Raw genomic sequence first — 26,535 nt, forward strand, 5'->3', positions numbered from 1 at the left:
TAAGCACAGCCTTCTAGCCGCCATGGTGTTTTACACCTGGAACCTCAAAACCTGGGAGGTGAGGGTGGAAGAATGAGGAGTTCAGGGTCATCCTTGGTTACATAGTGAGTTAGAGGCCAGCCTGGGCTACATAAGACACTGTCTCAACATAGTATTATTCCCATGTGAGTCCCACACAATTTGATATTCTGAATGTTCTGAGACAGTCTTGCTAGGTGACCTAGGCTGACCTCAGATCTGAGGTCTTCCTGAGCTGGTGTCCTTTAGCTCTAGGTTCACACCTGTGTGTATAAGGCAACATTCTGCTACGGTGCTCTCATTCTCTGCCTGGTACTCTGCCATCATCCCACCTCTCCAACTGAGGCTTCTGCCAGTCTGGGTCCTAGTCATGCTGATTTCACAACTTCGCCCAAATCTTTGGATGTTTTTTTAGTAGAAATACCCAGGGCTGGAGAGATGGCTCAGTGGTTAGCACTGACTGCTCTTCTAGAGGACCCAGGTTCAGTTCCAGAGCACCCACATGGTAGCTCACACCTCTTCTGTAACTCCAGTTCCAGGGGACCTGATGCTTTCACAAAGACATACATGCAGGCAAAACACCAACACACATAAAAGTAAATAATAAATTATTAAAAAGAAAAGAAATAGGTGCAGGATTTGTTTCAGGTGAAGAATATAAGCAGGTTTTTTTTTTTGAAAAAATGTTTTTCTTAACTTATGTGAATTATACATAATAATGGGTTTGTTATAACATTTTCATACATGTAAATAATGTATTCCTATTGAATTCACATCCCTGCCACCCTCCCTTGTTTCTCTCATAATCCCACCAACACTGATCCTGGCCTCTTTCCAGTTACACTTGCTTCTATTTTCATGTCTTATCCAATGAGATCCACTGGGCTTGCTTACAGAGTAGCAACTGTTCTCTGATTTGGTCCCTGCCCAGTAGGAAGGAATTCATATCTGGTACCATAAATCCAGGCAAAAGCCACACATGGGAGGTCATAGGCCCTACTACCAAGCTCTGCTGTTGCTTTTTGACATAGATGTTTGTCAACAGCTAAATAGCTACGTTGGTGCCCACAGGTTAGTGCTGTGGTCAGCTCTGTTCAGACATCCTTCTGCAGCAGTCCTCCGTGATGACAGAAACTCAAAACTGGTCAAGAAGTTCTGATAAAATACATTACGAATTGCATAATCATCCTCAAGAAAATCTTAGTATTTTCTAGATATAAAAGTACAGGGTACAATACTTCCCGTTTCCCCAGTGTTTTCCTAATGATAAAATGTTAAAATTATACAAGTCCTAACTATGCATTTTATGACAAGACTTTTGTCCAATGGGTAAACAAGTAGGGGCTTAAATTTGAATTTCTTTGACCTCTAGTAAAATTGAAACTTTTTCGTTTTAGATAGACAGACAGACAGATAGATAAATGATAGATAATGATGATGATGTGATAGATAGATGATGATAGATTGAAAGATAGATAAGATAGATAGATAGATAGATAATATATAGCTACCTAGATGAATCATAGATGATGATGATGATGGATAGATAAATAGAAGATAGATAGTGATGATGAAGATGATAGCTAATGATGATGGACAGAGAGATTGATAGCTAGATTAGAGAGAGATGATGGATAGATGATAAACAATGATGGATAGACTGATAGATGATAGCTAGAGATAGATATTGATAGACAGATGTTAGATAGCTAGATAGACAGATAGATGATAGATATAGATAGATAGACAGACAGACAAATGTCATGCACAGCTATTACCTTACCTTGTCTTGAGAGAAGGAAGCAGAAGATAAAGGAGGTTAAGCTCAAACTCACACATCTTGTAGGTAGCAAATTTCAAAGTTTGGTTTTTATCTCCTAGATGAAATGAAATTGTTCTTCAGTTTTTCCCAGGAAGCAATGAAGCCAATGGGGCAGAGTTCTGTGGGATCGAAGATTTCAAGGGCATCTAACAATGATAAGCTCCTTTCAGACAATTCAACTTCAAAAAACACTGTTTGGAGAATCCCAGTGGTCATTAAAGTTTCTGCTTTATAATCCCAAGGTAACTTGGGTCCAGATCAAGATTAAAAGATAAGGAAGACCACAGTGTCCTCAGGTCCTGCGGCCACGGGAGGCTACCTGACCAGCTGAAGGTCACTCACGTGCTTGTGACCTCTTCCATCACCGCCGCAGGCTTCCTCCATCATCGCTGCATGAAACCATGAGACCGTGTCCCCTTATGAAGGTGAACTGCAGCCATCAAGTCACTCCCAAAGAGGCCAGGGAGAATTGGCCTTTGGTTTCTGACTGTCTTTTTCATTTCTATCCCAGTTGGTACAAAAGACTGGGCTGTCACCTGCTGCTTAACTGTGTGTGACAAAGTCGAAGTCTCTTTTCTTTAATCACTCACTAAAATTCCATGAGTCAGCAGTAAAAACAAAAAAAGGAAAAACAGTAACAATAAGGGATACCACCTGGAGGAGGAGGAGGAAGAGGAGGAGGAGGTACCATCCATCACATTAGAGAAATATAACTAACTAAAACCTGGATAAAGTCTCAAGAATTAAGGGGCGGTGTTGACATTTACTGCAGAATAGCCAACTCTAAAGCCTCTTTCTCTTTGTAAAGTATTTGGCCTTGGGGAAGGGATGGGCCTGCCCACCTTCTCACACTAGCCAGGCCAGGGTTCTCATCCTAATTACTCAGTGATGACCACACAGCTAGACCCTAAGAGTGCAATTGCTAAATTGTGCAAGAGATGACCACATCCACACGCAAGGTGTAGAATCAAACTTGGGTCCCGGTAGATCCTGTCTGAGCCGAGAGTCAGAGAATTAAACAATTCCGCGGGGACAATCCGAGACCCGCTGGGAAATTTCCCCAACCCTGCTCTAAAGTCACACCGTGTGTCTCTTCCTGTGGCTCCGGGGCCTGAGGCTCGGGGATGGTACCCTTATCAAATCCCTTGCACGTGACCAGGGCTTTGCGTCCCAAGGAGGTTGGCGTGGACTCACAGTGGGTCAGAAGCTCCTCCGGTGGGAAGGTGGGAGCCCAGGGGGACCGATCGCCCCACGCACACCTCCCCGCCGGGACGCTCCGCCCTCGGCCTCGCTGGTTGGCCTCGGCGCTGCAGCGAGCGGCGGCGGGAGGAGCCGGGCGCGCCCGCCACGCAAAACCACAGCGCTCGGTCCCCAGCGGCGGTGGCAGCGTTGACAGCGGCCCGGGTGCCAGGTCCCCGCGCCGCGCCGCATCCCGCATCATCAGCCACGCTCCCCGAGTCCCCGCCGGCGCCGGTGCCCACCATGGGGAAGCCCACGAGCTCTGGATGCGACTGGCGCCGCTTCCTGCGGAATCACTGGCTGCTGCTCTCCACCGTGGCCGCCGTGGTGCTAGGTGAGCCGCGCGTGGGGGTCGAGGCGCGCGCCCGGGTCCAGGCCGTGTGCGGAGCCTGGTGGGCACGGCGTGGCGCCAGCTGTCCGCCTTCCCCGGGCCTGGGTCCCCAAGCTCGGGGACAACCCCCGAGGGCTCCGGTTTCGCGCGAGGTAACAATGCTTTGGGGGGAGACCCTCATTTTGGTGCTCCGCGAGCTGCTCTCCCTTGCTCTCTCCACAAGGAGGAGAGGGGCTTGCAGGCTGGACAGGGGGTCTTTTGAAAACAAGGTTTAAATTGATATTCATCCTTAACTGTTCCCACGCGCGCTCACACCACCGCCGCCACCACCTTCGTCCAGACCGAGACTGTAGGAATTACAGTTCTCCGTTGGATTTGAAGAGACGTCTGGGCCTGCCGGATGGCGGAGCCCCTGGGAATGTTGGAGCCCCGGGCAGGGGGTGGGTACCTTCTTGTAGGATACCTTTCCTGTCAGATTCTTGCCTGACCTTCCGAGCCAGCAGTGGTGGCTCGCGCGGGAGGCTACAGGGTACCAGAGCTGAGAGAATTCAGCCCGTTTCTCCTCCTGGGCTACCTGCTCACCACGTTTTTCTTCTATTAAAAATAATATAAGCCGCTTTTATTTGTTTTCACACTCCAGTGTATTCAAGTGGTCCATGCTTGACAGATCGCTGGGCCGCGACTGGGTGCGTGTCTGAGCCGTTGCTCAGAGGTTTGGGTTACTTATGCTTGGAATCTCATTTTCTGCTCGGGGCGTCTGCGTAACTTGAGCTCGGCAATGCACGTCAGGGTGGGAGTCCAGTGGCTCTTCGTCCCCCAGGTGGGGGCTGCTCAGCAGGGGAGGGCAGGTGCACCTGCGAGGAGGGAAAGTGGGTTCCTAGGCAGGCTCCACCCTCTGTCTAAGCACCTCAGCTGCCTGCGCTGGAAGGGGATGGGGCAGCAGGTTCCCCTCTCTGGGGACTGCACCTTGCTCATGAGTCCCCGAAGGCTTGCTGTTGCCTGCTCCCCTCTCCAAGATCTTCCCGGCCAAAAATAAAATGCCTTCGGAAGTTAATGGACTCCTTGGGGTTCTATGGGCTCCTCCAGAACCACATGCAAAGGGAAGTCAGGCTTCTAGTAAATAAATAACATCCTGGAATTGCCTTAACAGAGGACGTTTGTGGGAGGAAAAGAGGGAAGTAGAACCCGCTAGTGTTCGCCTTCTCCGGTGCCAAGTGGTTTAGGACATTTTGGGGGAAGGCTTGTCGTTCCTCACCACATTTAAATAACAGGCCCTAACAAGAGAGTGAATAAATTCAAAGACATGGCCTTGTTTGCTTTCCCAATGATGAATGCAGAATTTCTTTTTAAATCTGTTTCGAAAGCCTTGGGGTTGACCAAAGCTTGGGTGGCCTTCCCCGTTCTGTGTGTGTACAGCCCTGGGCCCTGCAGAGATCCCAATTGGTCGCGGAGTGTTTCCCACCAGCAGTCGGAAAGAGTGTTGGTGCCCCTCAGTTCAGATACCGGCTCCCCAGGGGCTGCCCTGGAAAGGAAGCCTAGCAGTTACTCGCTGGCCTTTGGACCAGTTGCTTAAGTAATATCTTCAGGCCAAGAAAGGGTTCCCTTATTTTGCAGGCCTGGCCCTGGTCTCATGTGGCTCTCTTTCCCCACCTTTAGTGCAGGTGGAGCCACGAGAACTCGATTCTGGTGTTGCGCTTTAGCCATAAATCCACCCTTTAAAACTGCCAGTGCCCAGCTGAGGTCTTCCCAGGCTTGCTCCTCGGGAGGAGCGTGGGACAGATCGAGGCCTGCTGCCATCTGGGATGAGAAGCCTCCAGCTCAGAATATCATCAGGGTGTCCAGACAGGTGCTTGCTGGGTTCCTCCTCTTTGCTTCCTGGAGAACCTTTGGTCTGAGTGAAAACTGGCACCTCCCTTTGCTCAGTACACTGGCTAGCCTGTTTAACAAGCGGTGGAATCCCAGTCGCTAGTCCTGAGTATCTGCTAGCCCTTTCTAGGTTGCTATAACCGATTTTTCTATAACTGTCATAATTGATCCAGCAACACTATTAGAGCTCTCACAAAGTCTTCTTTTGGGAGTTTTTGACATGTAGATATTAAAAAAAAAATGTTAAGTGTAGTTAACCCCTTGGCAAATTCTTTAGACGACGTCTATGCAAGTATTTGGTCCCCCAAAATAAACCAGCAGATATGACTGTGTAAAATATTTTAGTTAGTGAAACTAAGGGCAAAGTTTTCTCCCACCCCTGCCCCAAGCAAGGTGGCATCAGTCTGTAATCCCAACATCGGGGGTGGAGGGGGGAGGGCTAGAAAGAGGAAGATGAAGAGTTCAAGGTCAGCCTCAACTACAAGGTGAGAGGCTAGCCTGAGCTACATGGGACTGTTCCAGAAGAGAGAGAGAGAGAGAGAGAGTGTGTGTGTGTGTGTGTGTGCGCGCGCGCGCGCGCGCGCGCGCTTGTACACACACTTAAAGCTTCTGATTTTCTGAGATACAGCTCTGAGGGGAAAAATAAAATTAAAGATCACTTTCATTAGAGTTTTAACAGGCCAAGGAGATGCTTTGAGATAAATGTTTGACAAATTCTTATTTGCAAGGTTGGAATTAAATAGGTAACTATCTTTGATAATTTCTGTGAAACTCTACAAGATTCTGAAAATAATATTTTTGCCTGAGAGGATCATTTTAATTGGGTTCATTGTAACTCCAGTAGGCATTCCCTGTTCTCATAGCACAGTAGAATAAGCTCAGCAGCTACAGTCAGGAGCCCTGGGCTGGAGTCCTGAATTCTACCTGGTGCTGCTTTCTAGACGCATTGCTTATTCTCTGGGGCCCTTAGTTTCCTCATCCTAAAAAACTGATCATGTGTGAGCAGAGTTGATTAAGATAACGTGGAAATACCCAGTTTTGGGCTGGCATAAAACAGGCATTCATTAAATGCTACATTGGGGAAAATCTGAATTGAAATAGGAGAAAATTAATATTTTGTTTGGGAATTGAGTCTCCGTTCTGCCTACTGTCCAGTTTATAATTTGAAATCTATAGTGATTCAAGGATTTTTACAGCATGCTATATCAGACCCAATGCCAGTCTCTATAGCATTGTTCACCTTTAGAAGAGGGAACAGAAAGAGTTAATGACTTTGCTTTACAGGTTATGGACTAATTCTCAGCTTGCTTAACAGGAAGAAAGTCAGCGGGAAGAAATGCAGTGTTCTTAGTGGAAATTATATCCAAGCAGAATTCCAGTGTGAGAAAATTCATCCACCAACGTAGGACAGCTTATAGTATTGGGGAGATACTTGTGGATTCCACATCCCCCTCACTGCAGAAATTATCCTTCCTTCTCTGGGCTTTTTTGTGGAGAAATCTTCAGTGCTCAGCCTGGGCACTCTCAGAAAAGGCCACAGATGCTGCTTGTACCAGGGAGCTATCAAGCTTGAACTGTAAAGCAATTCCTATGGAGCTCGGAGGAAGCTGTCCTCTCTCTATCTACAAACTCTGAGCTAATTCTTCCAAGTTCAGAGTAACATCCTTATCCAATGTTGTGTCTTCTGCCCTGGGGTGGCCCTGGGTCTGCCTGACAGTGTTCATTTGCATCCGGCCTTTCCTTTCCGTTGTTCCATTTTGTCATGATTCTTTGACTGGCCCCCCGCTCCAGAACAGGAGCCAGCCATAACTCACTGTATTCTAGACCCTGCTCTGCCTCTCACTGGCCTTGGTTCAGCAGGATTTAAGAGTTTACCTGCCTGTCATGGTGGTGCATGCCTTTGATCCCAGCACATAGGAGGCAGAGGCAAGTGGCGCTCTGTGAATTTGAGGCCAGCCTGGCCTGATTGAGGCCAACTTGAGAACAAGTCTGGGCATCAATACTCCTTGGATACATAGCAGGGAGGGAGTGGAGTAGGGTGGGCTAGGTGAATTCTTGTCCAAGGAAGGGGAAAGAGGGCCTCCTCCAGGCAGCCTTCAGTTAGAAGTAAAAGGGAGTGGGGGCCAGCAAGTTAACCTACTATGGCCTGGTGGAATTTGGTCAAGGATCAAGAATTTCAGAAGGGGGTTTGATGTGGACACTGGGGTGGGAGAAGAGCCTCCCGAGACCTCTGGGTGAAGCTAGGCAGCAAGCAGCAGACAGGTGCTGCTGGAGATGGGTTGTGAGTGGAGTGGAGGGTTAGTTAGATTCACTCAGGAAGAGGTTAAAGCTCTGGGGACAAAGGAACCCTTTTGAACAGGGAGAAGAAGAGACTCTGGGTTGAGGAGTGCAGAGAGGAGATACCAACCGGAAACCAGAAGAGCTGAAAGCCAAACAGTGGCAAGGGAGGATGCTCAGCAGGGAGTGGGGGAGGGAAGGGAACCTCCTGAGACTTCCTTTGGAGGCACTGGGATGGGAGAAAGCAGTGATTAATGTTAGAGCCAGAGAACCTTTTCTTATCTTCTTTTGTGGAGTTCCGAGTCTGCTTTAATTCCAAAAGAGGCAATCTTAAAAGTGGAGATGAGAAAGAGAGAGAAGGAAGAAGAGAGGGAGACAGGGAAGGGAGAGAGAGAGCATGCCTATGAATTATGCTGGGAAGAATAAGGCCCAGGACAACTGGTTGCTTGCCCACGGATTGGAGGGCCTGGTGAGGGCTTGCCCTGCACAGGGCACAGGGCTGTATGTTTAGTCTCCTTCTAGATCTGCCTTTTCTGGTGGCAGAGCCTGGCTGCCTCTTACTCTTGTCACATCTGTGGGTAGCTCGCATCATACTGCGGAGGGTGGCACTCACAGGGTCCGGAGGCCACGGTCGAAGCCTCTGCTGTGGCTGGCCGATGCTGTCAAAGTGTCCTCTCTTAGAGACGCAGAACAGATGATATCATTCGGGGCCTTAAAATAGCCTATAGCTGCTGCTGCCCAAGGACAGAGAGGTCACCTATCTAGCACGGCATCCCAAACCTTCCCCTGTCTACGTCCACCTCACAGCCTCGTTCTTCAGCCTTCATCTGAGTAATTGCATACCTTCATTTGAGTAATGCTCCTTCCAAGAGATACAAAGCACCCTCCTTCCTGTTCTGCCTTCGATAAGACCTAAGCTTCGTGTCACTGTCAGTTACACACTCTCTAAGCACTGTTTATTCCAACCCCTTTCATCTTTCAAGCAAGCAGTCTCGTGTATCCCAGGCTGGCCTCCATTCACTATGTAGCCAAGGATGACCTTGAACTTCTGATCCTCCTGCTTTCATCTCTGAGTGCTGGGATTACAGGTATGTGCCTCCACTCCTGGTTTATGCAGCGCTGGGGATGGCACCCACGGCTTCCTGCATGTCAGGCAAGCGTTCTACCAATTAAGGCACATCCCCAGCCCAGGGCATGAGTTTCTGAGCATCGCTTTTGAGTACTAGAATGCTAGAAGAGCCATGCGGTTCACAGATTCCCCTCTTTGGACACAGTGTCTATACATGCTTGCTGCTACCCTGACAGTCCGCACAGAGAGGGCTTCTCACAAAGGCCTTCCATTCTGGGAGGGCACATTTCTAGGAAACTGAGGCACTGATCCAGGGCAGGACTGTGACCCCTCCCCGGGTGGTTTGGCTCCGCAGACTCTCTGCTACCATCCGCTATACTTTCCTTCTGATTTACAAAGACTGACAGAGTATCAAGTATCAAGTCTTCTGATTTCTCTGCCTCCACATCAACCATAGGCCCCTGATGGGGGAGTCTGTGCTGCCCTTCCCGGTGCCCAAAAGACTGTCTCATGGATTTGTAGGCTCTGTACATTTATTGGATTTTTGAGTTATTTATGACTCTGAGTCTTGGGCCCACAGACACAGTCCTTGTTTGTTAAATGGATAAATGAGAACATTGACACCAGCTTCTGTTTCCGCCATTAATTTTGGCCTGCTCCATCCCCTGTGATCTACAGAAGTAACTCAGTGCAATGCTTAATTAGTCTGTATATACATCAGGCATGCTCATTTTTCTTTCCTAAAACTAGACTACAGACCTCTTGAGGATGCTCCTGTAATGCCTAGAAGGACCTCAAAACCAAAATAAGAGCATAAAATAATGCAACTGACTCTTAAAAAATCTTCATAAAGAAGTATATCTGATATACTTTTGGGGCCTTTGTTGGGAAATAAGGGCTTATATTGACTAAAAGAGCAAAGAAGACTTTATTCACTTGCTGGTTCATGTGTAGGTGGTCAATTGTCTTACCTAATGCGGTGTTCATTGAGAAACAATTGGGAATACTGGAATTGATTATTGATGTCTGCCAAGGACTTGAGAGCTGGACATAGCAGTAGGTACGCTGCCCAGTTGTCCCTGGGTTAGAGAACCTCTGAGGAGCCTTCTAGTTTTAAGAACCTTTAGGTCTATGGCCATCCAGTCACTCCTTAGTTCACCCTCTGGGATCAGAGGAGGTCCCGTGGAGGGTGCCAAGGGAGTCCTGGGGAGTATTACAGGAAGATGAAATGATGTTGGTGTCCCACCCAGGCTTCTGTGACTTGGAGGCAATAATAATAGTTGTAAGTGAGGCTGTTGCCAGGGTAATGTTCTGTGTCAGTGTCAGACGACTTCTGACAGTAATCAGAGGTTTAAAATATTCCTGAAACGCAGAATATTTCAACTCGCAAAATAAAAACATTATCTGATCTTTCTTTAAAGTGATAGGAATAGCCTAGTTCCTATATCTTCAAAATCACTATCACTACAATAGATAGTTTGATGTAGAGAAAACAAAAAAAGGCAAACTTTCTCATCTTTAATAAAGGATTTACACTTTTTAAAAAAGATTTGAGGCTTTTTTTTTTCCCTCTATGTGGCCTTGGCTGTCCTGGACTCGCTTTGTAGACCAGACTGGCCTCAAACTCATAGCAATCTGCCTGCCTCTGCTTCCTTGAGTGCTGGGATTACACGTGCCTCCATGTCTGGCTTAGAATTTGAGCTTTTAATGAAGAATAAACCCCCCTCAGTTTATGTATTTCTAGAAACTGGAGAAAACAAAATTGCTGGTTTCTGAGTACATTTTATCTGTAATAGTATATTTAACCCACAGCTAAAGAGCATTAACAAAATAATGATTATTACAATGGATTGTGTGAGCTAGGTGCTTTGGCTCATGCCTGTATTCCCAGCACTTGAAGGCAGAGGCAGGCAGATCTATCTGAGTTCGATGCCAGCCTGGTCTACAAAGTCCAAAAAGAGTCTATGACAGCCAAAGCTACACAAAGAAACCCTGTCTCAAAAAACAAACAAACAAAAACCAATGGATTTTGTGTTATTTTCTGGAAGTTTTGAGGTTGGTAGTGTGTTGGTTACATTGTCTCATTGACTTTGTAGACGGCTAAGCGCATATACACCGGCTTTCATGTACTGATGGATGCCACTTGTGTTACCCTTTCCTGAGGATCCATCTGTCTAGCATCTCTCCTCATCTGTTCTCAATATCTGCTTAAGTAGGTATGAAAGAGATTTGGTCTAAGTTCTCAAGAGCTGAAACAAGAAAATTGGGTTTTAGACCTCAAATTGCCCCCATAAAATAGAAGGAGAAAGACATTATCATACCCTTTCTACAAATCCAGGTCCCTTAAACCAAACAAGAAAACAAAAGAAAGAAAGGAAGGAAGGAAAGAAGGAAGAAAGACAAATTTGGGGTGGTGGTGGGGTCTTGCAAACGAAATTCAAGAATACAGTAAGATCATACAACCATAACCAAGCTGGTTTCATGCCAGGGATTAGAGATTGTCTAACATGTGCAAAACCAATGCATTTAATACAGACTTAAGGACAGAAATTACACGATCATGTCAATTGATGCAGGAAAATGCCTGTGACAAACTTTAGCATCCCTTTATAAAAAAAACCTCAAAGAAACTAGGAGTAAAAGGAACATCCATCAGTATAATAAAGGCCATCACACCAAACTGGTACCCAACATTATATATAAGGGGAGGAGAGTGAGAGCATTTGCTTTAAATCTGAAATGGGCCAAGGACATCTACTCTCTCCACTCATTCAATTTAGAATTCAAATTCGTATCTAGAACATTCAGAGGTGGGAATAAAGGGGTACAAATGGGAAATGAAGAAGTCAATCATCATACTTACAGATGACATCCTACACTTAGAACACCCTAAGGACTCCCAGAAAATCCTTATAATGCTAATAAGCACTTTGACCAAAGTAGTATAATACAAAAAAAAAAAAAAATCAAGTTCAAACAAACAAACCAACAAACAAAAACCCAGCAGTTTCTCTATGTACCAATAGAATAGTGAGCTTGCCAAGAAAGAACTCGAGGAAATTTCATTCACAATAGCTTTTTAAAAAAACCCAAGAATAAACCCAACCAAGGAGGTGAAAGATCTCCACAATGAAGATGGAAAGGCCTCCCGTACATACAGAGTGAAATCATTAACATTGTGAAGATGAGTATGTTACCAAAAGCAATGACAGATTTGAAGCAATCCCACCAAGACCCCAGTCTCATTCTTTGTGGAACTAGAATAACAATCATAAAATTCAGATGGAAGCACAAAAGATCCCAAATACCCCTTAACAGAGGACAGTGGTAGATGCATCAAAATATTCTATTTAAAAATATGTAAGACAGCCATAATAGTAAAACTGTCGTGGTACTTGTACAAACAGATATATAGATCAGTTATATGGATGGACTAGAGAACCCAGAAACAAACCCAGACAATCACATCTGCCTAGTATTTGACAAAGTTTGTCAAAACATACATAGAAGAAAAGACAGTTCAATAAATGATACTGAGAAAACACGATTTCCATGTGTAGAAGAATAAAACCATCTTTACAAAAATTAATCCAAAGTGATTCAAAGATCATAGTGTAAGACCTGAAACTTGAACCTGCTAGAGGCAAACACACATAACATACTCCACTATACAGGGATAAACAAGGGATTTCTCTCTAAGGAGGAACCCAGCAACAGAGTGAAGAAACCCAAGAATTGACAAATAGAATTACAAGGAATTAAAAGCCCCCCCCAACAAAGAAAATACCACTGGCCTACAATTTGGGAGTGGGGTGGATCTTTGTCAATGTTACATCAAACAGTAGTTCAATGTCTAAGAGATATAAAGAACTCCAGTGGCCAGAGAGATGTCTCAGTAGGAATGCTTGCTACTTTTGCAAAAGACTCAAATTTGGTTCCTAGAGCCCTTGTCAAGCAGCTCTCAATTTCCTGTAACTCCATCTCCAGGGAATCTGATGCCCTCTTATGGCCCACACGGGCACCCATACATGTGCACATATTCATGCTCATACACGTAATTAAAAATAATTCTTTTTTAAAATTTAGATGTTAGAAAGTGACCAGTCATCCCATCAGTGAGTGGGCTAATGATCTGAATAGACAGTGAGGATGCAGGAAAAGAGGCACCCTTCTCACTGCTAATGTGAACTCGTGCAATCCCTATGAAAGTGAGAGTGGAGACTGCTCAAAAACCAAAAAATAGAACTACCCTATGGCCCAGATATGTATTCACATATGATATTTAGACACACACACACACACACACACATACACATACACACGTGATTTCAAGTCAGCACACCACAAAGAAACATGCACATCTGTGTTTACCACTGTGCTACTGACAATAGCTAAGACATAGAATCAGCCTACATGTTCATTAACACATGAACGGATGAAGAAACTGTAAATCATATATGCACTAGGATTTTCTTCAGGCATAAAGAAAAATGGAGTCATGGCATTTGGGAAAATGGATGAAACTGGAAATCATCATGTTAAGCAAAATAAGAAAAACAACCCTTTTTTCTCTGATATGTGGAACCTCCTAGATTTAAGGCTGCATGAATGTGTGTTTGTGTGTGTGTATGTGTGTGTGTCAAACTAGAAGCTAGGTCATGAAAAGTGTGCAAGAGATTGTTAGAGACATTGCAATAGAGAGGGCATTGGAGTATTTGTGTTAAGGAAGCTGGAGAACCAACTGGGCAATGAAGGGAGCAAACTGTAGAGAAGATTCAAGGTGGGGGAAGTGAACGGGAAGGAATGGCGATCCGTACTTATGAAGATGCCGCAATGAAGCTCATCAGCATGTAAGCAAAAATCAGGAAATGTATCTTACAAATGAATCGCGTACCACATCCTGCACGTAGCTGTATCCTTTTAGCCTTAACAGCTGCCTTTTAAGAGTGCTTTGACTGTAAACTGTTACGAGTTGACATCGGTTAAGTATCTCGTTAAACGCTGTTTAATCTAAACCACAGTGGTGTGTTGTTGGCTTTGTTTTGCTTTAACTTTAACACAACTGTAGAATCAAAGTTACCCGCCTTTCAGAAATTTGAGCACTGGGCATAATAAATACAGCAAGCGCCACACGAAGGCATGCCGTGGAGAAAATTGTGCATGTTAATACAGAGTATGCTAACATTCAGAGACTAGCTAAGGTGGGCACAAAGCCTAGGAAGGTGTGAGAAGCGGTGTTGGAAATCGGCTGAGGGCTGCACGTGAGTGTGTGTGTTCATGCACACGCATGCACTCCTGATCCAGATAAAGTGTCTCCCTTTAATTACTTGGGAGGAGCTGTGATTACCTTTAGCGGAGCTGAGGCTGAAAATAGCTGTTCGAGAGAGCGGCAGCACGCTGGCTGCCAGGGAGGCAGTGTTTGCCTGAGGAGCTTCAAATCTTCCCAGTGTCACTGGAGACCTAGGGCGGCTTCAACTGTGGGGACTCAAGCACTTAGAAGGAAATGTAGATGCCATCCAGTGACCATTTAGCACCCCCCTCCCCCCCAGCAGTGGTGTCTGTTGAAGCAGCAAATGCTTTCAATGGCCGTTTGTATTTTGCACCTGACAGAAGACAGCATTGGCAACAGGGACTACGAACCCACAATTCGCTTCAGAGCCCTGAGTTTAGCGGGGTGTGCAGCTGTGGAGGGGGGTGTCCATTCAGCTGGCTGAGGGAACAGCCTTAAGTACTACAGAGAGTGCTCTGTTGTCCTTAGCACACTCCACAGTGGACACCTCTGTTGTTGGAAGGGAAGTGTTTCTGTGACTCACTTCTTTCCAGAAAGGCTGCCCAATTGATTTAGAAAGTACCTGCCTTTCCATTACCTCAGGGGGGAATCCATCCTTCCAGCCAAGGCTTCTGCACTCACACACCCAAGGGGTGGGGCTTTGGTCCCAGCTCACAGATGCTTCACTCAGCCCGCCCTGAATGGTTCCTCCCTGCCCCAGTCTGAGCTCCAGGGAGCGGCCTCTCCTCAACCCAGCACTGAGGGGTAAGGTTCTCCAACAGCTTGCTTAGCCTGAGGCGGTGGCTCCTGCACTCTCCCTCCCATCCCGCTTCTTATTCCCATAGACCCCAAGTCCAGAGGCATGATAACGTTTGCCGAGTGCTCTATGCTTCCAGGAAGGGTCTTGACACCAGCTTCTGCATGTTGGGTGCCTTCGGGGAACAGAGCTAGGAAAGCATCCCAGAGGTGGCCCACCGTTTGCTTGTTCTTAAAACTGTGCTGAGAGAATCGACCGGGTTCAGCGTTCAGGGGCTTAAAGCTATAGCATGCATTCAGTCAAGGGGAAAATCCTCAGGGGAGAGAGCTTAGGTGAGTCAAATTATTTTTCTACTACTGTGCTACTGCTTGGAAGTTATTTGGTTACTTATAATTCAGCAAAGCCAACAACCATGAGCAAAGGTACCTTACCCGAACCGTCCAACTGCAGGAAATCTGACCTTCCCTCTCCACCCACCTAGAAAACAGACTGGTTTTGCTCGCTTTTTGTTGCATGTCTCTAACACTGATTTTCCGAGTCACTTAGCCACCTTGCAGGTTTCGGGTGGGATTTCTGGAGTTCTGAGACTTTCGGAGACTTCTCCTTTGAGAAGCTGTTGTCTGTGGCTGGCCAAACGGATGCTAATATTTTACTGGGGGTTCCATTTGCCAGAAGTATGGTTAGTCAGTTGAGGGGGACACCAATTTGTGGTGAGGAAACGGGAACTCTTAAGTCTTGGGTCGTGGGGGCTAAGGACCGAGGTGGGGTTTGCAGCTGAGACTGTTTGATTCTAAAGTTTAAGTTAGCCGGTCAGCTAAGTTTCTTCCCTCTTTGGAAACCCGGATGTGTCTGATGGGTAATTGAGGACACTGTTTACAGACCCCTTCTTGACTTCCTCTTGGTTTGTGGCTGCTCTGTCTCTGGGCTCTTCATCTTGCCCTTTCATTTGGAGGGCTCCACAGTGGTTAGCCCCTTCTCCTACAGAAGCTCTGTCTTAAACGGTGAACTTTGCCAGCCGGTACAATCTTCCTCTGGGAGTTCTGTACTTCGAGGCGCCGATACCCAGATGTTTCATCCGCCACTGTCCTGCCTATTGACGGTGGCTCTGATTCCCGTTTTATCACAGGGACTGCTCTGTCAGAGGTCATCGCCCCTCTTTACGTAAGCCCTTAGAGCCACTAATTGATAGTCTCACATAATCAGCATTCACATCACCACTTTCTAGCCTGCCCTGTGGCAGAAGTCACTGATTGATGACAGCACCTTTTACTCAGCTATTTTAGACCGTGTTCCAGGCAGCCACTGTTGATCAAACAGAATCGGCGTCTGAGATAAAGGGGGGGAGGGAGAGTATAGTCTGTGGCTAGGAAAATCGATTCATTTAGCAGCCAACGAGGAAAGCAATTTATATTGAACCAGAATGGATTTCACTGGCGAGAGATGCAGGGTCAGATGGCTGTGGTTTACTACCTCAGTCTGTTGGTAGCAATACGTGTGCAAGTATTTCTCATCTAAGCCTTTGTGAGGTAGGTCTGGAGGGATGTTTCAGCAGCCCTTGACTTCAGAGAAAAACTGGAATGAGGGTGGAGGTGGGGTTCTTAGCACCACATTTGCAGCAGCTGTGAGCAGGTGTCGAAAGGTTCCTGTAGCATTAACAATATCAAGGTCATACAGAAGTTGAAGATCAGGGTCAGAGGCTTTGGTTCTCTCGCACCCGATTTTCAGATTGCGTGGAATGGCTGTCTGCTTGTCTCATTCTGTTTTCAGTTGCTGTAACAAGAACAACAACAACAAAAATTCAAAACTGGGTAAAAAAATAAACTTTATTTGAGCAAAAAAAAAGCTCTGGAAGTGGAGAGATCCAAGTGCCCAGGGCCATGAGGTGCACGTCAGCTTATGGTGAGAAAGCAAGATAAGCAGGCATGTCTGAGAGTAATGAAATAGAGCAGTGATTCTCAACCAATGGGTCACAAACCTTTTGGGCTGGGGCATTCTAACAACCCTTTCACAGGGGTCGCCTAAGACCATCTACATGGATGATATTTGCGGAACAATTCACAACAGTAACGGCATTACAGTTCTGAGGGAGCAATGAAAATAGTTTGTGCTTGGGGGTCATCACCATGTAAGGAACTGCAATAAGGGGTCACAGCGTCAGGAAGATCAAGAACTACTGCAGTAGACAGAATAACCTCAGCACGTGAGGGCCGGTTCCTGCGGCAACAGATCAAGATAAGAGAGTGAGAACCCACATGGGGAGAAAGGGACTAATCTTTTAATGACCTAGTCACTGCGTAGAGGCCCCTCCTCCTGACACTGCCACCATAGTAATGAGTTTTGGGGGGACAGACTGAATCCAGCTCATAGCAATATGGGCTGTTACATTTGGCACCTCCATCCCCTGAGGGGCTGGAATGTTTCCTTTGCTGCGCATGTCATTCAGAGGAAATGTAGTCTTGCCCCTGCTGCATGAGACACCTAAAATGTTTTTGATGCATTACAAAACCTTCCTTATCAAAGAATAAAACACATCCACCCTTAATGAGTCTCCCCACCCTGGCCCTGTTAGAGAGCAGTGGAGGCACTGTTACCTAGGCCTGGGTTCTAGTTTTCTAGGTCTGGCTTTGAGGGTCCCAGTGACCGAGCCCAGTTACTTACAGCTCCGCAGCCATTGTGGTGGGAGCTCAGCACGGCTCTGGGCTGTCTGCCGCACAGTTTTGAGGATTCTCGGGCCATGACGGAGCTCGGTAGTGAAGAGCATTGTCATCATTTAGTGATGTCTGCCACCGAGTGGGATTGGGGATCGTGGTGTTAAGAGTCCGTGTCAACACACACACACACACACACACACACACACACACACGAAATTAGACCGAGACAAGAACCAGTCTGGTCTCTGGAAAAAAAAAGTGGATTATTTCGCTGACTTCCAATACTTGGGCCTTAAGCTCAGGCCGGAGCAGCTGCCATTGCATAGAGACTATTCAAAAGTGAGGGTTGGCTGCTTCTACCACACCTTGGAATGAATTTACTTCTAGGTTCCCCTTGTCCGAGAGTCCTGCCTCTTGTCTGCTTCTGCTCCCTCTCAGTCTGGAGATAGTCTCTGTGATAGTGGTGGAATTTGCCTGTCTGTGCTGCCTGTTACAGATGACTGTGAGCAAACTCTGTAGAAGCACTAGATTTAGTTGTTAAAGCAGGTTCTCAGCCTGTGGGCTTCGACCCCCGTAGAGGTCATACATCAGTGCCTATCAGATACATTACATTACGATTCATGTGGTAGCAACATTACTGTTATGAAGTAGCAAAAGAATTGTACAGTTGGGGTCGTCACAACACGAGGAGCTGGATTAAATGGTCACAGTGTTAGGAAGGGTGATAATCAGGGCATTAAAGACTCAGGAAATCAGTTTTGTTTTGTTTTTTTTTTTTTTACCGGTAGGAGTTATTATCAACCAGGAGATGTAACAGGCTGGCTCCGCTTCTGCTTCCTCCCAGGGGGGTGGGTGGTGGGTGGATGGGGATTCCTTTCTGTTTCTTGGTTGGTTGGTTGGTTTTGTTTGTTTTTAAGGAGGGGAAGCTTTATTTTTGAGATAGGGTCTCAGTATGCAGCCTTGACTGTCCTGGAACTCACTGTGTAGTCCAGGTTGGCCTTGAACTCACAGAAACCCACCTGCTGCTGCCTCGGAGGTATGTACCACCACTCCCAGAGAATTCCCGAGATTTCATTAGACTGCAGAGATTCTGAATTCTTTCGAGTGATGGAGTTTGGGGACGTAGTGCTAGTTCAGGAACTACAGAACATATCCACATCTCCATTGGAGCATTATTAATTACATTGAACATTAGTGTTCTCTAATGATACCCTGTTCACTTGTTACTTACATTGGTTGGAGCGGTCATGATGGTTAGGTCTAGTGGTCCTTTTTCCTAACTCACATCTGACCCACATCTAGAACTCCGGAGTTACTAAAGCAGAGTTCATTCCTGACTCTTACAGTCACGCGGGTCCTGCCCAAGGCCCTGTGAGGTAAGGGAAAGGGTGGGAAGGCCACCTTTAAGCTGGCCCGCCTGTGCCGTTCTTCCAGTGACGATTACTGGCTATTGATAGACAGATTCATTGGCTAGCCTTTCGACGTGGGGTGGGCGCCTTCACCTTTGCTTTAGGAAATCCTGCAGATGCTTAAAGTACATCTTAACTCACTTAAAAATAAAAGTAACTGTTTCTGGGCTCCTGGTGGGACTGGAAAAGAATAGAGTTACAGCTTCCCACAGGAGGATGGGTATATAGTTGGCCAGCTGGCTGCTCAGGTCATAATGGCGGAAAAGAGAGTTTAAGGTGACAAGGTTTGTAAGCAGAGGTGAGAGCAGGCTGAGGAAGGTTAGGGAGCCCCGGACAGCTAGACTCAGACTTGTGAGTTTGGAATTCCTCAGAGTGGGGAATGCCAGAACTGTGGCATTTCTGGGAAGTCCAAGCTGACTGGTCACTTCCTTTCCTTGAAGCCGACCCGACCTCAGATTGTTCCTGCGTAAACTCTCCAGTTGGAGATGGCCTTGGGTTTTATTTGTAGGCAGAGAGGCTTCTTGAGATTCCAGACACATTAAATCAGTTAGAAGAAAAAGTGGGGAAAACCCTAGAACTCATTGGTACAGGAGACAACTTCCTGAACAGAACACCAACAGCACAGGCTCTAAGAGCAACAATCAATAAATGGGACCTCATGAAACTGAAAAGCTTCTGTAAAGCAAAGGACATTGTCATCAAAACAAAATGACTGCCTACAGATTGGGAAAGAATCTTCACCAACCCTTTATCTGACAGAGGGCTAATATCCAGTTTATATAAAGAACTAAAGAAGCTGAAAAGCAGCAAACCAAGTAATCCAGTTAAAAAATGGAGTACAGAGCTAAACAAAGAACTCTCTGTAGAGTAATATCAAATGGCAGAGAAAGACTTAAAGAAATGCTCAACCTCATTAGCCATTAGGGAAATGCAAATCAAAACAACCCTGAGATTTCACCTTACACTCATCAGAATGGCCAAGATCAAAAACTCAAGTGACAACACATGCTGGAGAGGTTGTGGAGAAAGGGGAACCCTCCTCCACTGCTGGTGGGAATGTAAACTTGTACAACCACTCTGGAAATCAATCTGACGCTTTCTCAGACAACTAGGAATAGTGTTTCCTCAAGATCCAGCCATACCACTCCTACGCATATATCCAAAAGGGGCTTAAGTACACAATAAGGACATTTGCTCAACCATGTTTGTAGCAGCTTTATTTGTAATAGCCAGAAAGCTGGGAACAGCCCAGATGCCCCTCTACTGAAGAATGGATGCAGACATTGTGGTACATCTACACAATGGAGTATTACTCAGCAATGAAAAATAAGGAAATCATGCAATTTGCAGGTAAATGGTGGGACCTGGAAAGGATCATCCTGAGTGAGCTGGTCCCAGAAGCAGAAAGACACACACAGTATATACTCACTCATATAGACATATAACATAGGATAAACCTACTACAATCTGTACATCTAAAGAAACTAATCAAGAGAGAGGACCCTGACTAAAACGCTCAATCCCCATCCCAAAAGGCAAAGAGGATGGACATCAGAAGAAGAAGAAAACAGGAAACAACCTAGGAACCTGCCACAGAGGGCCTCTGAAAGGCTCTGCCCTGCAGACTATCAAAGCAGACGCTGAAACTTATGGCCAACTGTTGGGCAGAGTGCATGGAATCTTATGTAAGAACTGGGAAATAGTAAGATCTGGAGAGGACAGGAACCCCACAAGGAGAGCAACAGAACCAGAAAATTTGAACACAGGGGTCTTCCCAGTGACTCATACTCCAACCAAGTACTAGGCATGGAGATAACCTAGAACCCCTGCACAGATGTAGCCCATGGCAGTTTAGTGTCCAAGTGGGTTACATAGTAATGGGAAGAAGGACTGCCTCTGACATAATCTGATTGGCCTGCTCTTTGATCACCTCCCTCTGAGGGGGGAGCAGCCTTACCAGAAAATGACAATGCAGCCACTCCTGATGTGATCTGATAGACTAAGATCAGAAGGAAGGAGAGGAGGACCTCCTCTCTCAGTGAATTTGGGGAGGGGCATGCGTGAAAAAGGGGGAGGAAGGGTGGGGTCGGGAGGGGAGGAGGGAGGGGCTTATGGGGGGATACAAAGTGAATAAAGTATAATTAAACTGCCTGCTGTCTCTTCAAGATGCTCTGCAGTGTCCTGCTTCTATATCCTTGTTCACAAAGATGCTCCTCTTAGGAAAACCTTTATCCTATCGATGCCTGAAGACATCTTCCCATTCCTCCTTAAGGGTTACCCTGTCCCTGAAACCTGTCCCAGACCTGTCTCTGAGCTGCAGAGTCTTGCTGAGTCTTATTTGCATTGGTCACCCACTCTGAGCAGTCTCTGTCTTTCTGTCCCGAACAGTGTGCCCATCCCTCTACTCCACTGCCCAGGACTGAGCTTCACACACTGTAGGTCTCTGACCCCTGCTACACTGAACTGAACCAGGGGTGTCTCATAATTATATAATTTGCTACTTAATGCCGGTACCCAGGCGGGCACTTTTTCATCCACCTTGTCCACCATCAAACCTGATCACAGCAGGCCAGTTTGTGGTGACTGGAAAGGTAGAGCGTGAGGTTGGGACTGCCAGGCGGGCTGTATCAGTTAGGGACCTGACAAGAAATTGATGGCATATTTACTCTGACAGCTTCCACCAAACAGCATTCCATCATGGGGTTATTTAGAGTCAGGCTTCATTAAGGGAACTAGGAAGGCATGGGAGCCCTCAAGGACCAACAGCTGTGGCATACTGTAATCTCCCCGGGGCCTGAACTGGAGGCTATGGCAGAGGGACTGAGTGCTGCTGCCAGAACCCTAACAAGGAAGGGAATGAAGGAGCAAACAAACACCAATTCCTGTTTCCACCATTGGGATCTACAGCTGGTATTGCTCCCTGACTAAATCCAGCCAAAACCAGAAAGCTAGGAACCATGGGAAGCTTAGCTGGCCAGGACACAGAGCTGGACAAAGAGGGGCAGAGAGTGAGCCTGCAAGACAGGTGGAGACTAAGCCACACAGAAGTGAGTGGCAGTAGGTACCATGTTTTAAGCATTTTTCAGGACACATTATCAAAGGGAAATAAGCATCAAAAAGAGAAGGTCCATGAGTGGCCGGGAAGTTATTTCCATAACACTTTTGATATAATGAGTGGCTGTCCTTAATGGCCACTGTGGGGGGAGGAGGTGATAATGGCTTCCACACTTCCATAGATCAATATCAACATGGCCTATTCTTTCCTTGACCTGCCCCATATATTTCTTTGCCCCATTTCTCAAAGGCCTTGCACCTACCTCACCAGCCTCTCTTTATTGCAACTAGGGCATATGTGTTTGGCCAAGGAGTTACTCAGAGTACCAAAGACACTGTCCGCCTTGCTTCTCACCTGTAATTTAGGACTCTTGGTTGGAAATGCCAGGAAATCCAGTTCCAGCAGGTTTCAGTCAGAAAGGGAGGGGGCTGAGAGAATATACGGCCCTCCTAACTTAGGCATCCCAAAAATGTGTTGCCGTACAGCTGTATCCCAGGACTCAAACCATCCCGGGATACAGCTGGACCCGTTCTTTCCTTGCATGTCATCTGGGCATCTCTGCACTCCTGTACCAGACTCCCTGGTTAGCAAGCTATTTCCCAATATTCGGCGCTTTCTTTTGCCGTGGCTGCACAACTAAGAAAAATGCTCTGACCCCTGTAGGTTCAAACAACACACCGGAGGGAGGCTCCCCTGAAGCTCCCTCAACCCTAATCAGGCCATAGATTTTTTTCCTCCTCAACTAAGTCCTGAGACAAAAGGAATGTGATGATTTGCTTGGTCAGATGGAGCCACTCCTTCATCCTACCCTGGTCCTCCCGGAGCTGTGGGACCCGGTGCACCTGGGACTCAGAGAGAGTTAGGAGGTGTACTGTTTTTGTTGTTTTACCTTTCCCCCTTTTCACATCTTATATTAATCATATAAGGTTAATGGATTTCCTCTTGACAATTTGAGTACATGCACATGACCCGTTTTGACCAGTTCGTCCCTGTTATCATCCACCTCCTTCCCTGGCTCCTTCCCCCTTCCCTAGTACTTTCTTTCTCCTTTACGCGTCTTTGGTTTGTTTGTGTTTGTTTGCTTTTTCTAGATTCTACATATGAAAGAAAATGCGGGATACTTGTTTGAGTCTGACTTACTTTGCTTAGCAGGATAATCTCCAGTTCTGTCTGCTTGCCTGCAAGTTGCATAAGTGTCCATGATAGCTCCGCTGTGTGTGTACATAGCATGTCCATTCATGCGCCGACAGGTCGATTCTCTGATGTGACCATTGGGAATGATGTCGTGATAAGGGATGAGTTAAGTTTGATTTTCCTTCAGGCATCTATCAAGAAGGGGTGCACCAGGTCACGAGGTTGCTCTGTTTTCAGCTTCTGGAAGGACCTCACGCTGGTTTCCAGAGTGGCTGCACTGACTCACATTCCCACCGGCAGTGGTTAGGGGTTTGTTTTCTTTCTTGGGTTTCACTGTGGCATGTTTGTGCATAGGTGTCACTATACTTTCTGTTTTCCTGTTGAAACTTTTCCTGTTTTCCTGGCTAAGGTGGAAGTGAAGGATCTCAATGTAGTTGTGATTTGTATTTTTCCTGTGGCAGAGGTCATTGCACACTTTTCCACATATTTATTAGTCATATGTATTTCTTTTGAGAATGATCTGTTGAACTCATTTGCCCGTTTATTATTAATTGTATTGTTTGGGTATTTTGTTATCTAATTGTTTTGAGTTCTAGGTTTTAATCTCCTGTCAGGTCTTATCCTATTCTTTACTCTGTTCTTGCTGTGGAAATTGCTTCTTTTGCTGTGCAAAAGCTTTTTAATTTGATGTAACCTGATTGTCAACTCTTGCTATTATTTCCTTAAGCTGTTAGAGTCCTTTTCAGGAAATCCTTTCCTGTGGCATGTCTTGAAGAGCTTCCCTTTTATTTTCCTCTAGTAGTTCCAAAGTTTCAGGTCCTATATTGAGAACTTTGATCTATTTTGAATTGATTGTATGTGTGTGTGTGTGTGTGTGTGTGTGTGTGTGTGTGAGAGAGAGAGAGAGAGAGAGAGAGAGATAGCTCTCTAGTTTTAGTGGATACCCAGCACTGCTTATTAAAGAAGCTGCCTCCAACATACTTTTGAAATCTTTGTCAGGAATCACATGGTTGTAACTGTATAGGGTTATTTCTGTGTCACCCGTGCCATTGATCTAGAAATCTGGTTTTGAGCCAGTGACACTATGGCTCTGTAGTATAATTTGGGATCAGGCACTGTCATACTGCCAGCATTGTCCCTATTGCTCTGAATTGCTTTAGCTCTTCATGGTCTTTTGTACTTACACATGAATCTTAGGATTATTTTGTTCTATTTGTGCAAAGAATGGATTGCATTGAATCTGTACATAATTCATTCATATAGATATTTTTATGATGTTAAATATGCTGATTTATAATCATGGGAGTTCTTTCCATTTTCTAGTGTCTTTGGCTTCTTTCTTCCATGTTTTTCCCATAGAAATCTTTCACCTTCTTGGTTAAATTTATTCCTAGATTTTTGTTTGTTTGTTTTGAGACAGGGTCTCTAGGTCATCCTGGCTGTCCTGGAGCTCACTATAAAGACCTGGCCTGGAACTCAGGGATCCTCCTGCTTCTGTCTCCTGGGTGCTGGGATTAAAGGTGTGTGCCACTATGTCTAGTATCCTAGATTTTTTTTAAAGCTATTGTAAATGAATTTTCTTTCCTAATTCATTTTTTAGGGAGTTTGCTATTGGTGTATAAGAAACTGGGAGGTCTAATATTAATAGCTAAAACTATAGATGCTGAATGGCAACCATCTTGACTTTCATCTGCTGTGTGCCTAGACTTATTGCCTGGCAATGATTAGTAAAAGCTCATAAGTTAAATTCTACTGAATTCTTAATGTCAGAAAAGCCATTGAAGTTACTGTTTAGCTTTTTTAACCACATCTTAATCTGCTTTCCAGAGGCTAGATGATTAGTAAATAAAGCTTCAATTTTTTTTTGTTGTTGTTCTGGAAGCTGCAAATTCCAAGATTTAGGAACTGCTTTCACAAGGCTGTTCTTGTTCATTGGAAATTTCTGTAGAATCTCAAGGTAGCATTGGCATTATATGGCAGATGCGTGCTCATAAGAGACAGACCCAAACTAGTGTTTATAATAGATCCATTCTCAAGGCAACCCTTTAACCCCGTAATCCATGAATAGATTAGTTCTTGAGGGCTGGATTCTAATGGCTTGATTGTCTCTTAGGGCCTATCTCTTTAACTTCTCAGAATGGGGATTAAACATAAAGAGTTTGGGTGGGATGTTAAAACTGTGAGAGCATATAGTTTGAACTTGACTAATTTTAGATGGAAGCCATATCAAAGTTTGGGACAGCATATCATAAAACATTCAGGCTGTAATAACAAATTTGTCATAAGCAAAGTAACATATAAACAAACTTGCCCCTCATATTTCTGGAAGTAGATTTGATATCTGGTGATGAACTCATTTTTTTGGTTCATGGATGGCACCATCTATTGTGTTCTCTTATGGTAGAAGGTGCAAGACAGCTCTCTGGGATCTTTTTTTCTAGGACACTAATTGCATTCATGAGTATCTGCTCCAATGACCTGGCCACCTTCCAAAGGTGTCACCTGCTATGCAGTCACATTGATGATTAGTTTTTCAACACACTGAATTTACAGCATCAAAAACATTTAGATTATATCAGAGGAGGAGGAAAAGTGAGCAAAGACTACAATGGAAATTTGACTCTGAAAATTTCCACACATTAAAAAATACTATAGTGCTAATATGTCTTCAGTGGAAATTCTGAATGTTTTCCACACAGGAGTAAGACAAAGATGCACATTTTCACATCTTTTGAGTGGAATGCATGCAGTGGAAGCCTTAAACAATGCAAGAGGGCAAGAAAAAGAAATAAAAGGCATAGGCAGACATAACATACAGACACTCACAAACACGCACACAGAGATAGAGATAGAGAGAGATAGGCAGGTCGTCCTCACTCATAGATGGCACAATTTTCTATGTAGAAAACTTCAAGAAATTATAAAGTAACCCTTATTACCAAATTTGCTGGTTGTGAGGCCACCAAACTAAAAGAAAAAATGTTATTCCTGTGTTATAATAATGTACAATTATAAATGGAAATGGACAATTTTAGATATATAAACTCCCAAAAGCAAAAGATTGAACACGCAGCTGACTCTAAAAAATTCCACAGGTTAAAACACCATGCACCTAAGATATTGTTAGCATTTAGGGAGCATTGGGTTGAACAGCACAGAACAGGGATGAAAGAAGTCAAGGGCCTGTGAGTAAAAGGAGACCCACACTTGTTCATGGACTGGATGACTCCAAACAAGAGAGGTGTCAGTTCTCCCATAAACCTGATTTACAGGTTTAATACGGTTTTCATCAAAACATCACCAGGACTCTTCTCCGCCAGATCAGATAAGCTGGTTCTAAAATTTATGCCAAAGTCAAAGGAATGAGGCCTAAATTACTTTTAGAAACTAGGAAGAAAACTGGGGAAATCATACTGTTATTCTAACACGGTTATTTAAACCAGTGTAACAATAATGAAGGGCCAGACACAGAATAATGAAGAAGAAGAGTGACTCCAGAAATAAACTCACAAAAATGTGTCCAGCTGATTCTTGACAAAGGTGTATTCAAAGGAGAAAGGAATTCTTTTCAATACAGGATATTGGAATAGCTGGATATTATGACATTATAGGTCAAAAAGTATATAAAAGCCCTTGAC

General features: G+C 45.3%; 1 protein-coding gene across 2 annotated transcripts in view; it reads left to right on the plus strand.

The window, feature by feature from the left end:
- Positions 1-3,073: 3,073 nt before the first annotated feature.
- Slc1a1 (solute carrier family 1 member 1) overlaps positions 3,074-26,535 on the plus strand; it is a 72,859-nt gene continuing 49,397 nt past the window's right edge. The window contains exon 1 of one of the 2 annotated variants that reach the window (XM_021634247.2): positions 3,074-3,413. In XM_021634247.2, the coding sequence (XP_021489922.1) occupies positions 3,323-3,413 (91 nt within the window). In that variant the 5' untranslated portion in view covers positions 3,074-3,322. Of the gene's footprint in view, positions 3,414-14,577; positions 14,657-26,535 lie in introns of those variants that run through there. The other variant, XM_021634248.2, reaches the window with a different exon arrangement.

The sequence above is a fragment of the Meriones unguiculatus genome, chromosome 1, assembly GCF_030254825.1.
Source record: "Meriones unguiculatus strain TT.TT164.6M chromosome 1, Bangor_MerUng_6.1, whole genome shotgun sequence".
Classification (NCBI taxonomy): Eukaryota; Metazoa; Chordata; class Mammalia; order Rodentia; family Muridae; genus Meriones; species Meriones unguiculatus.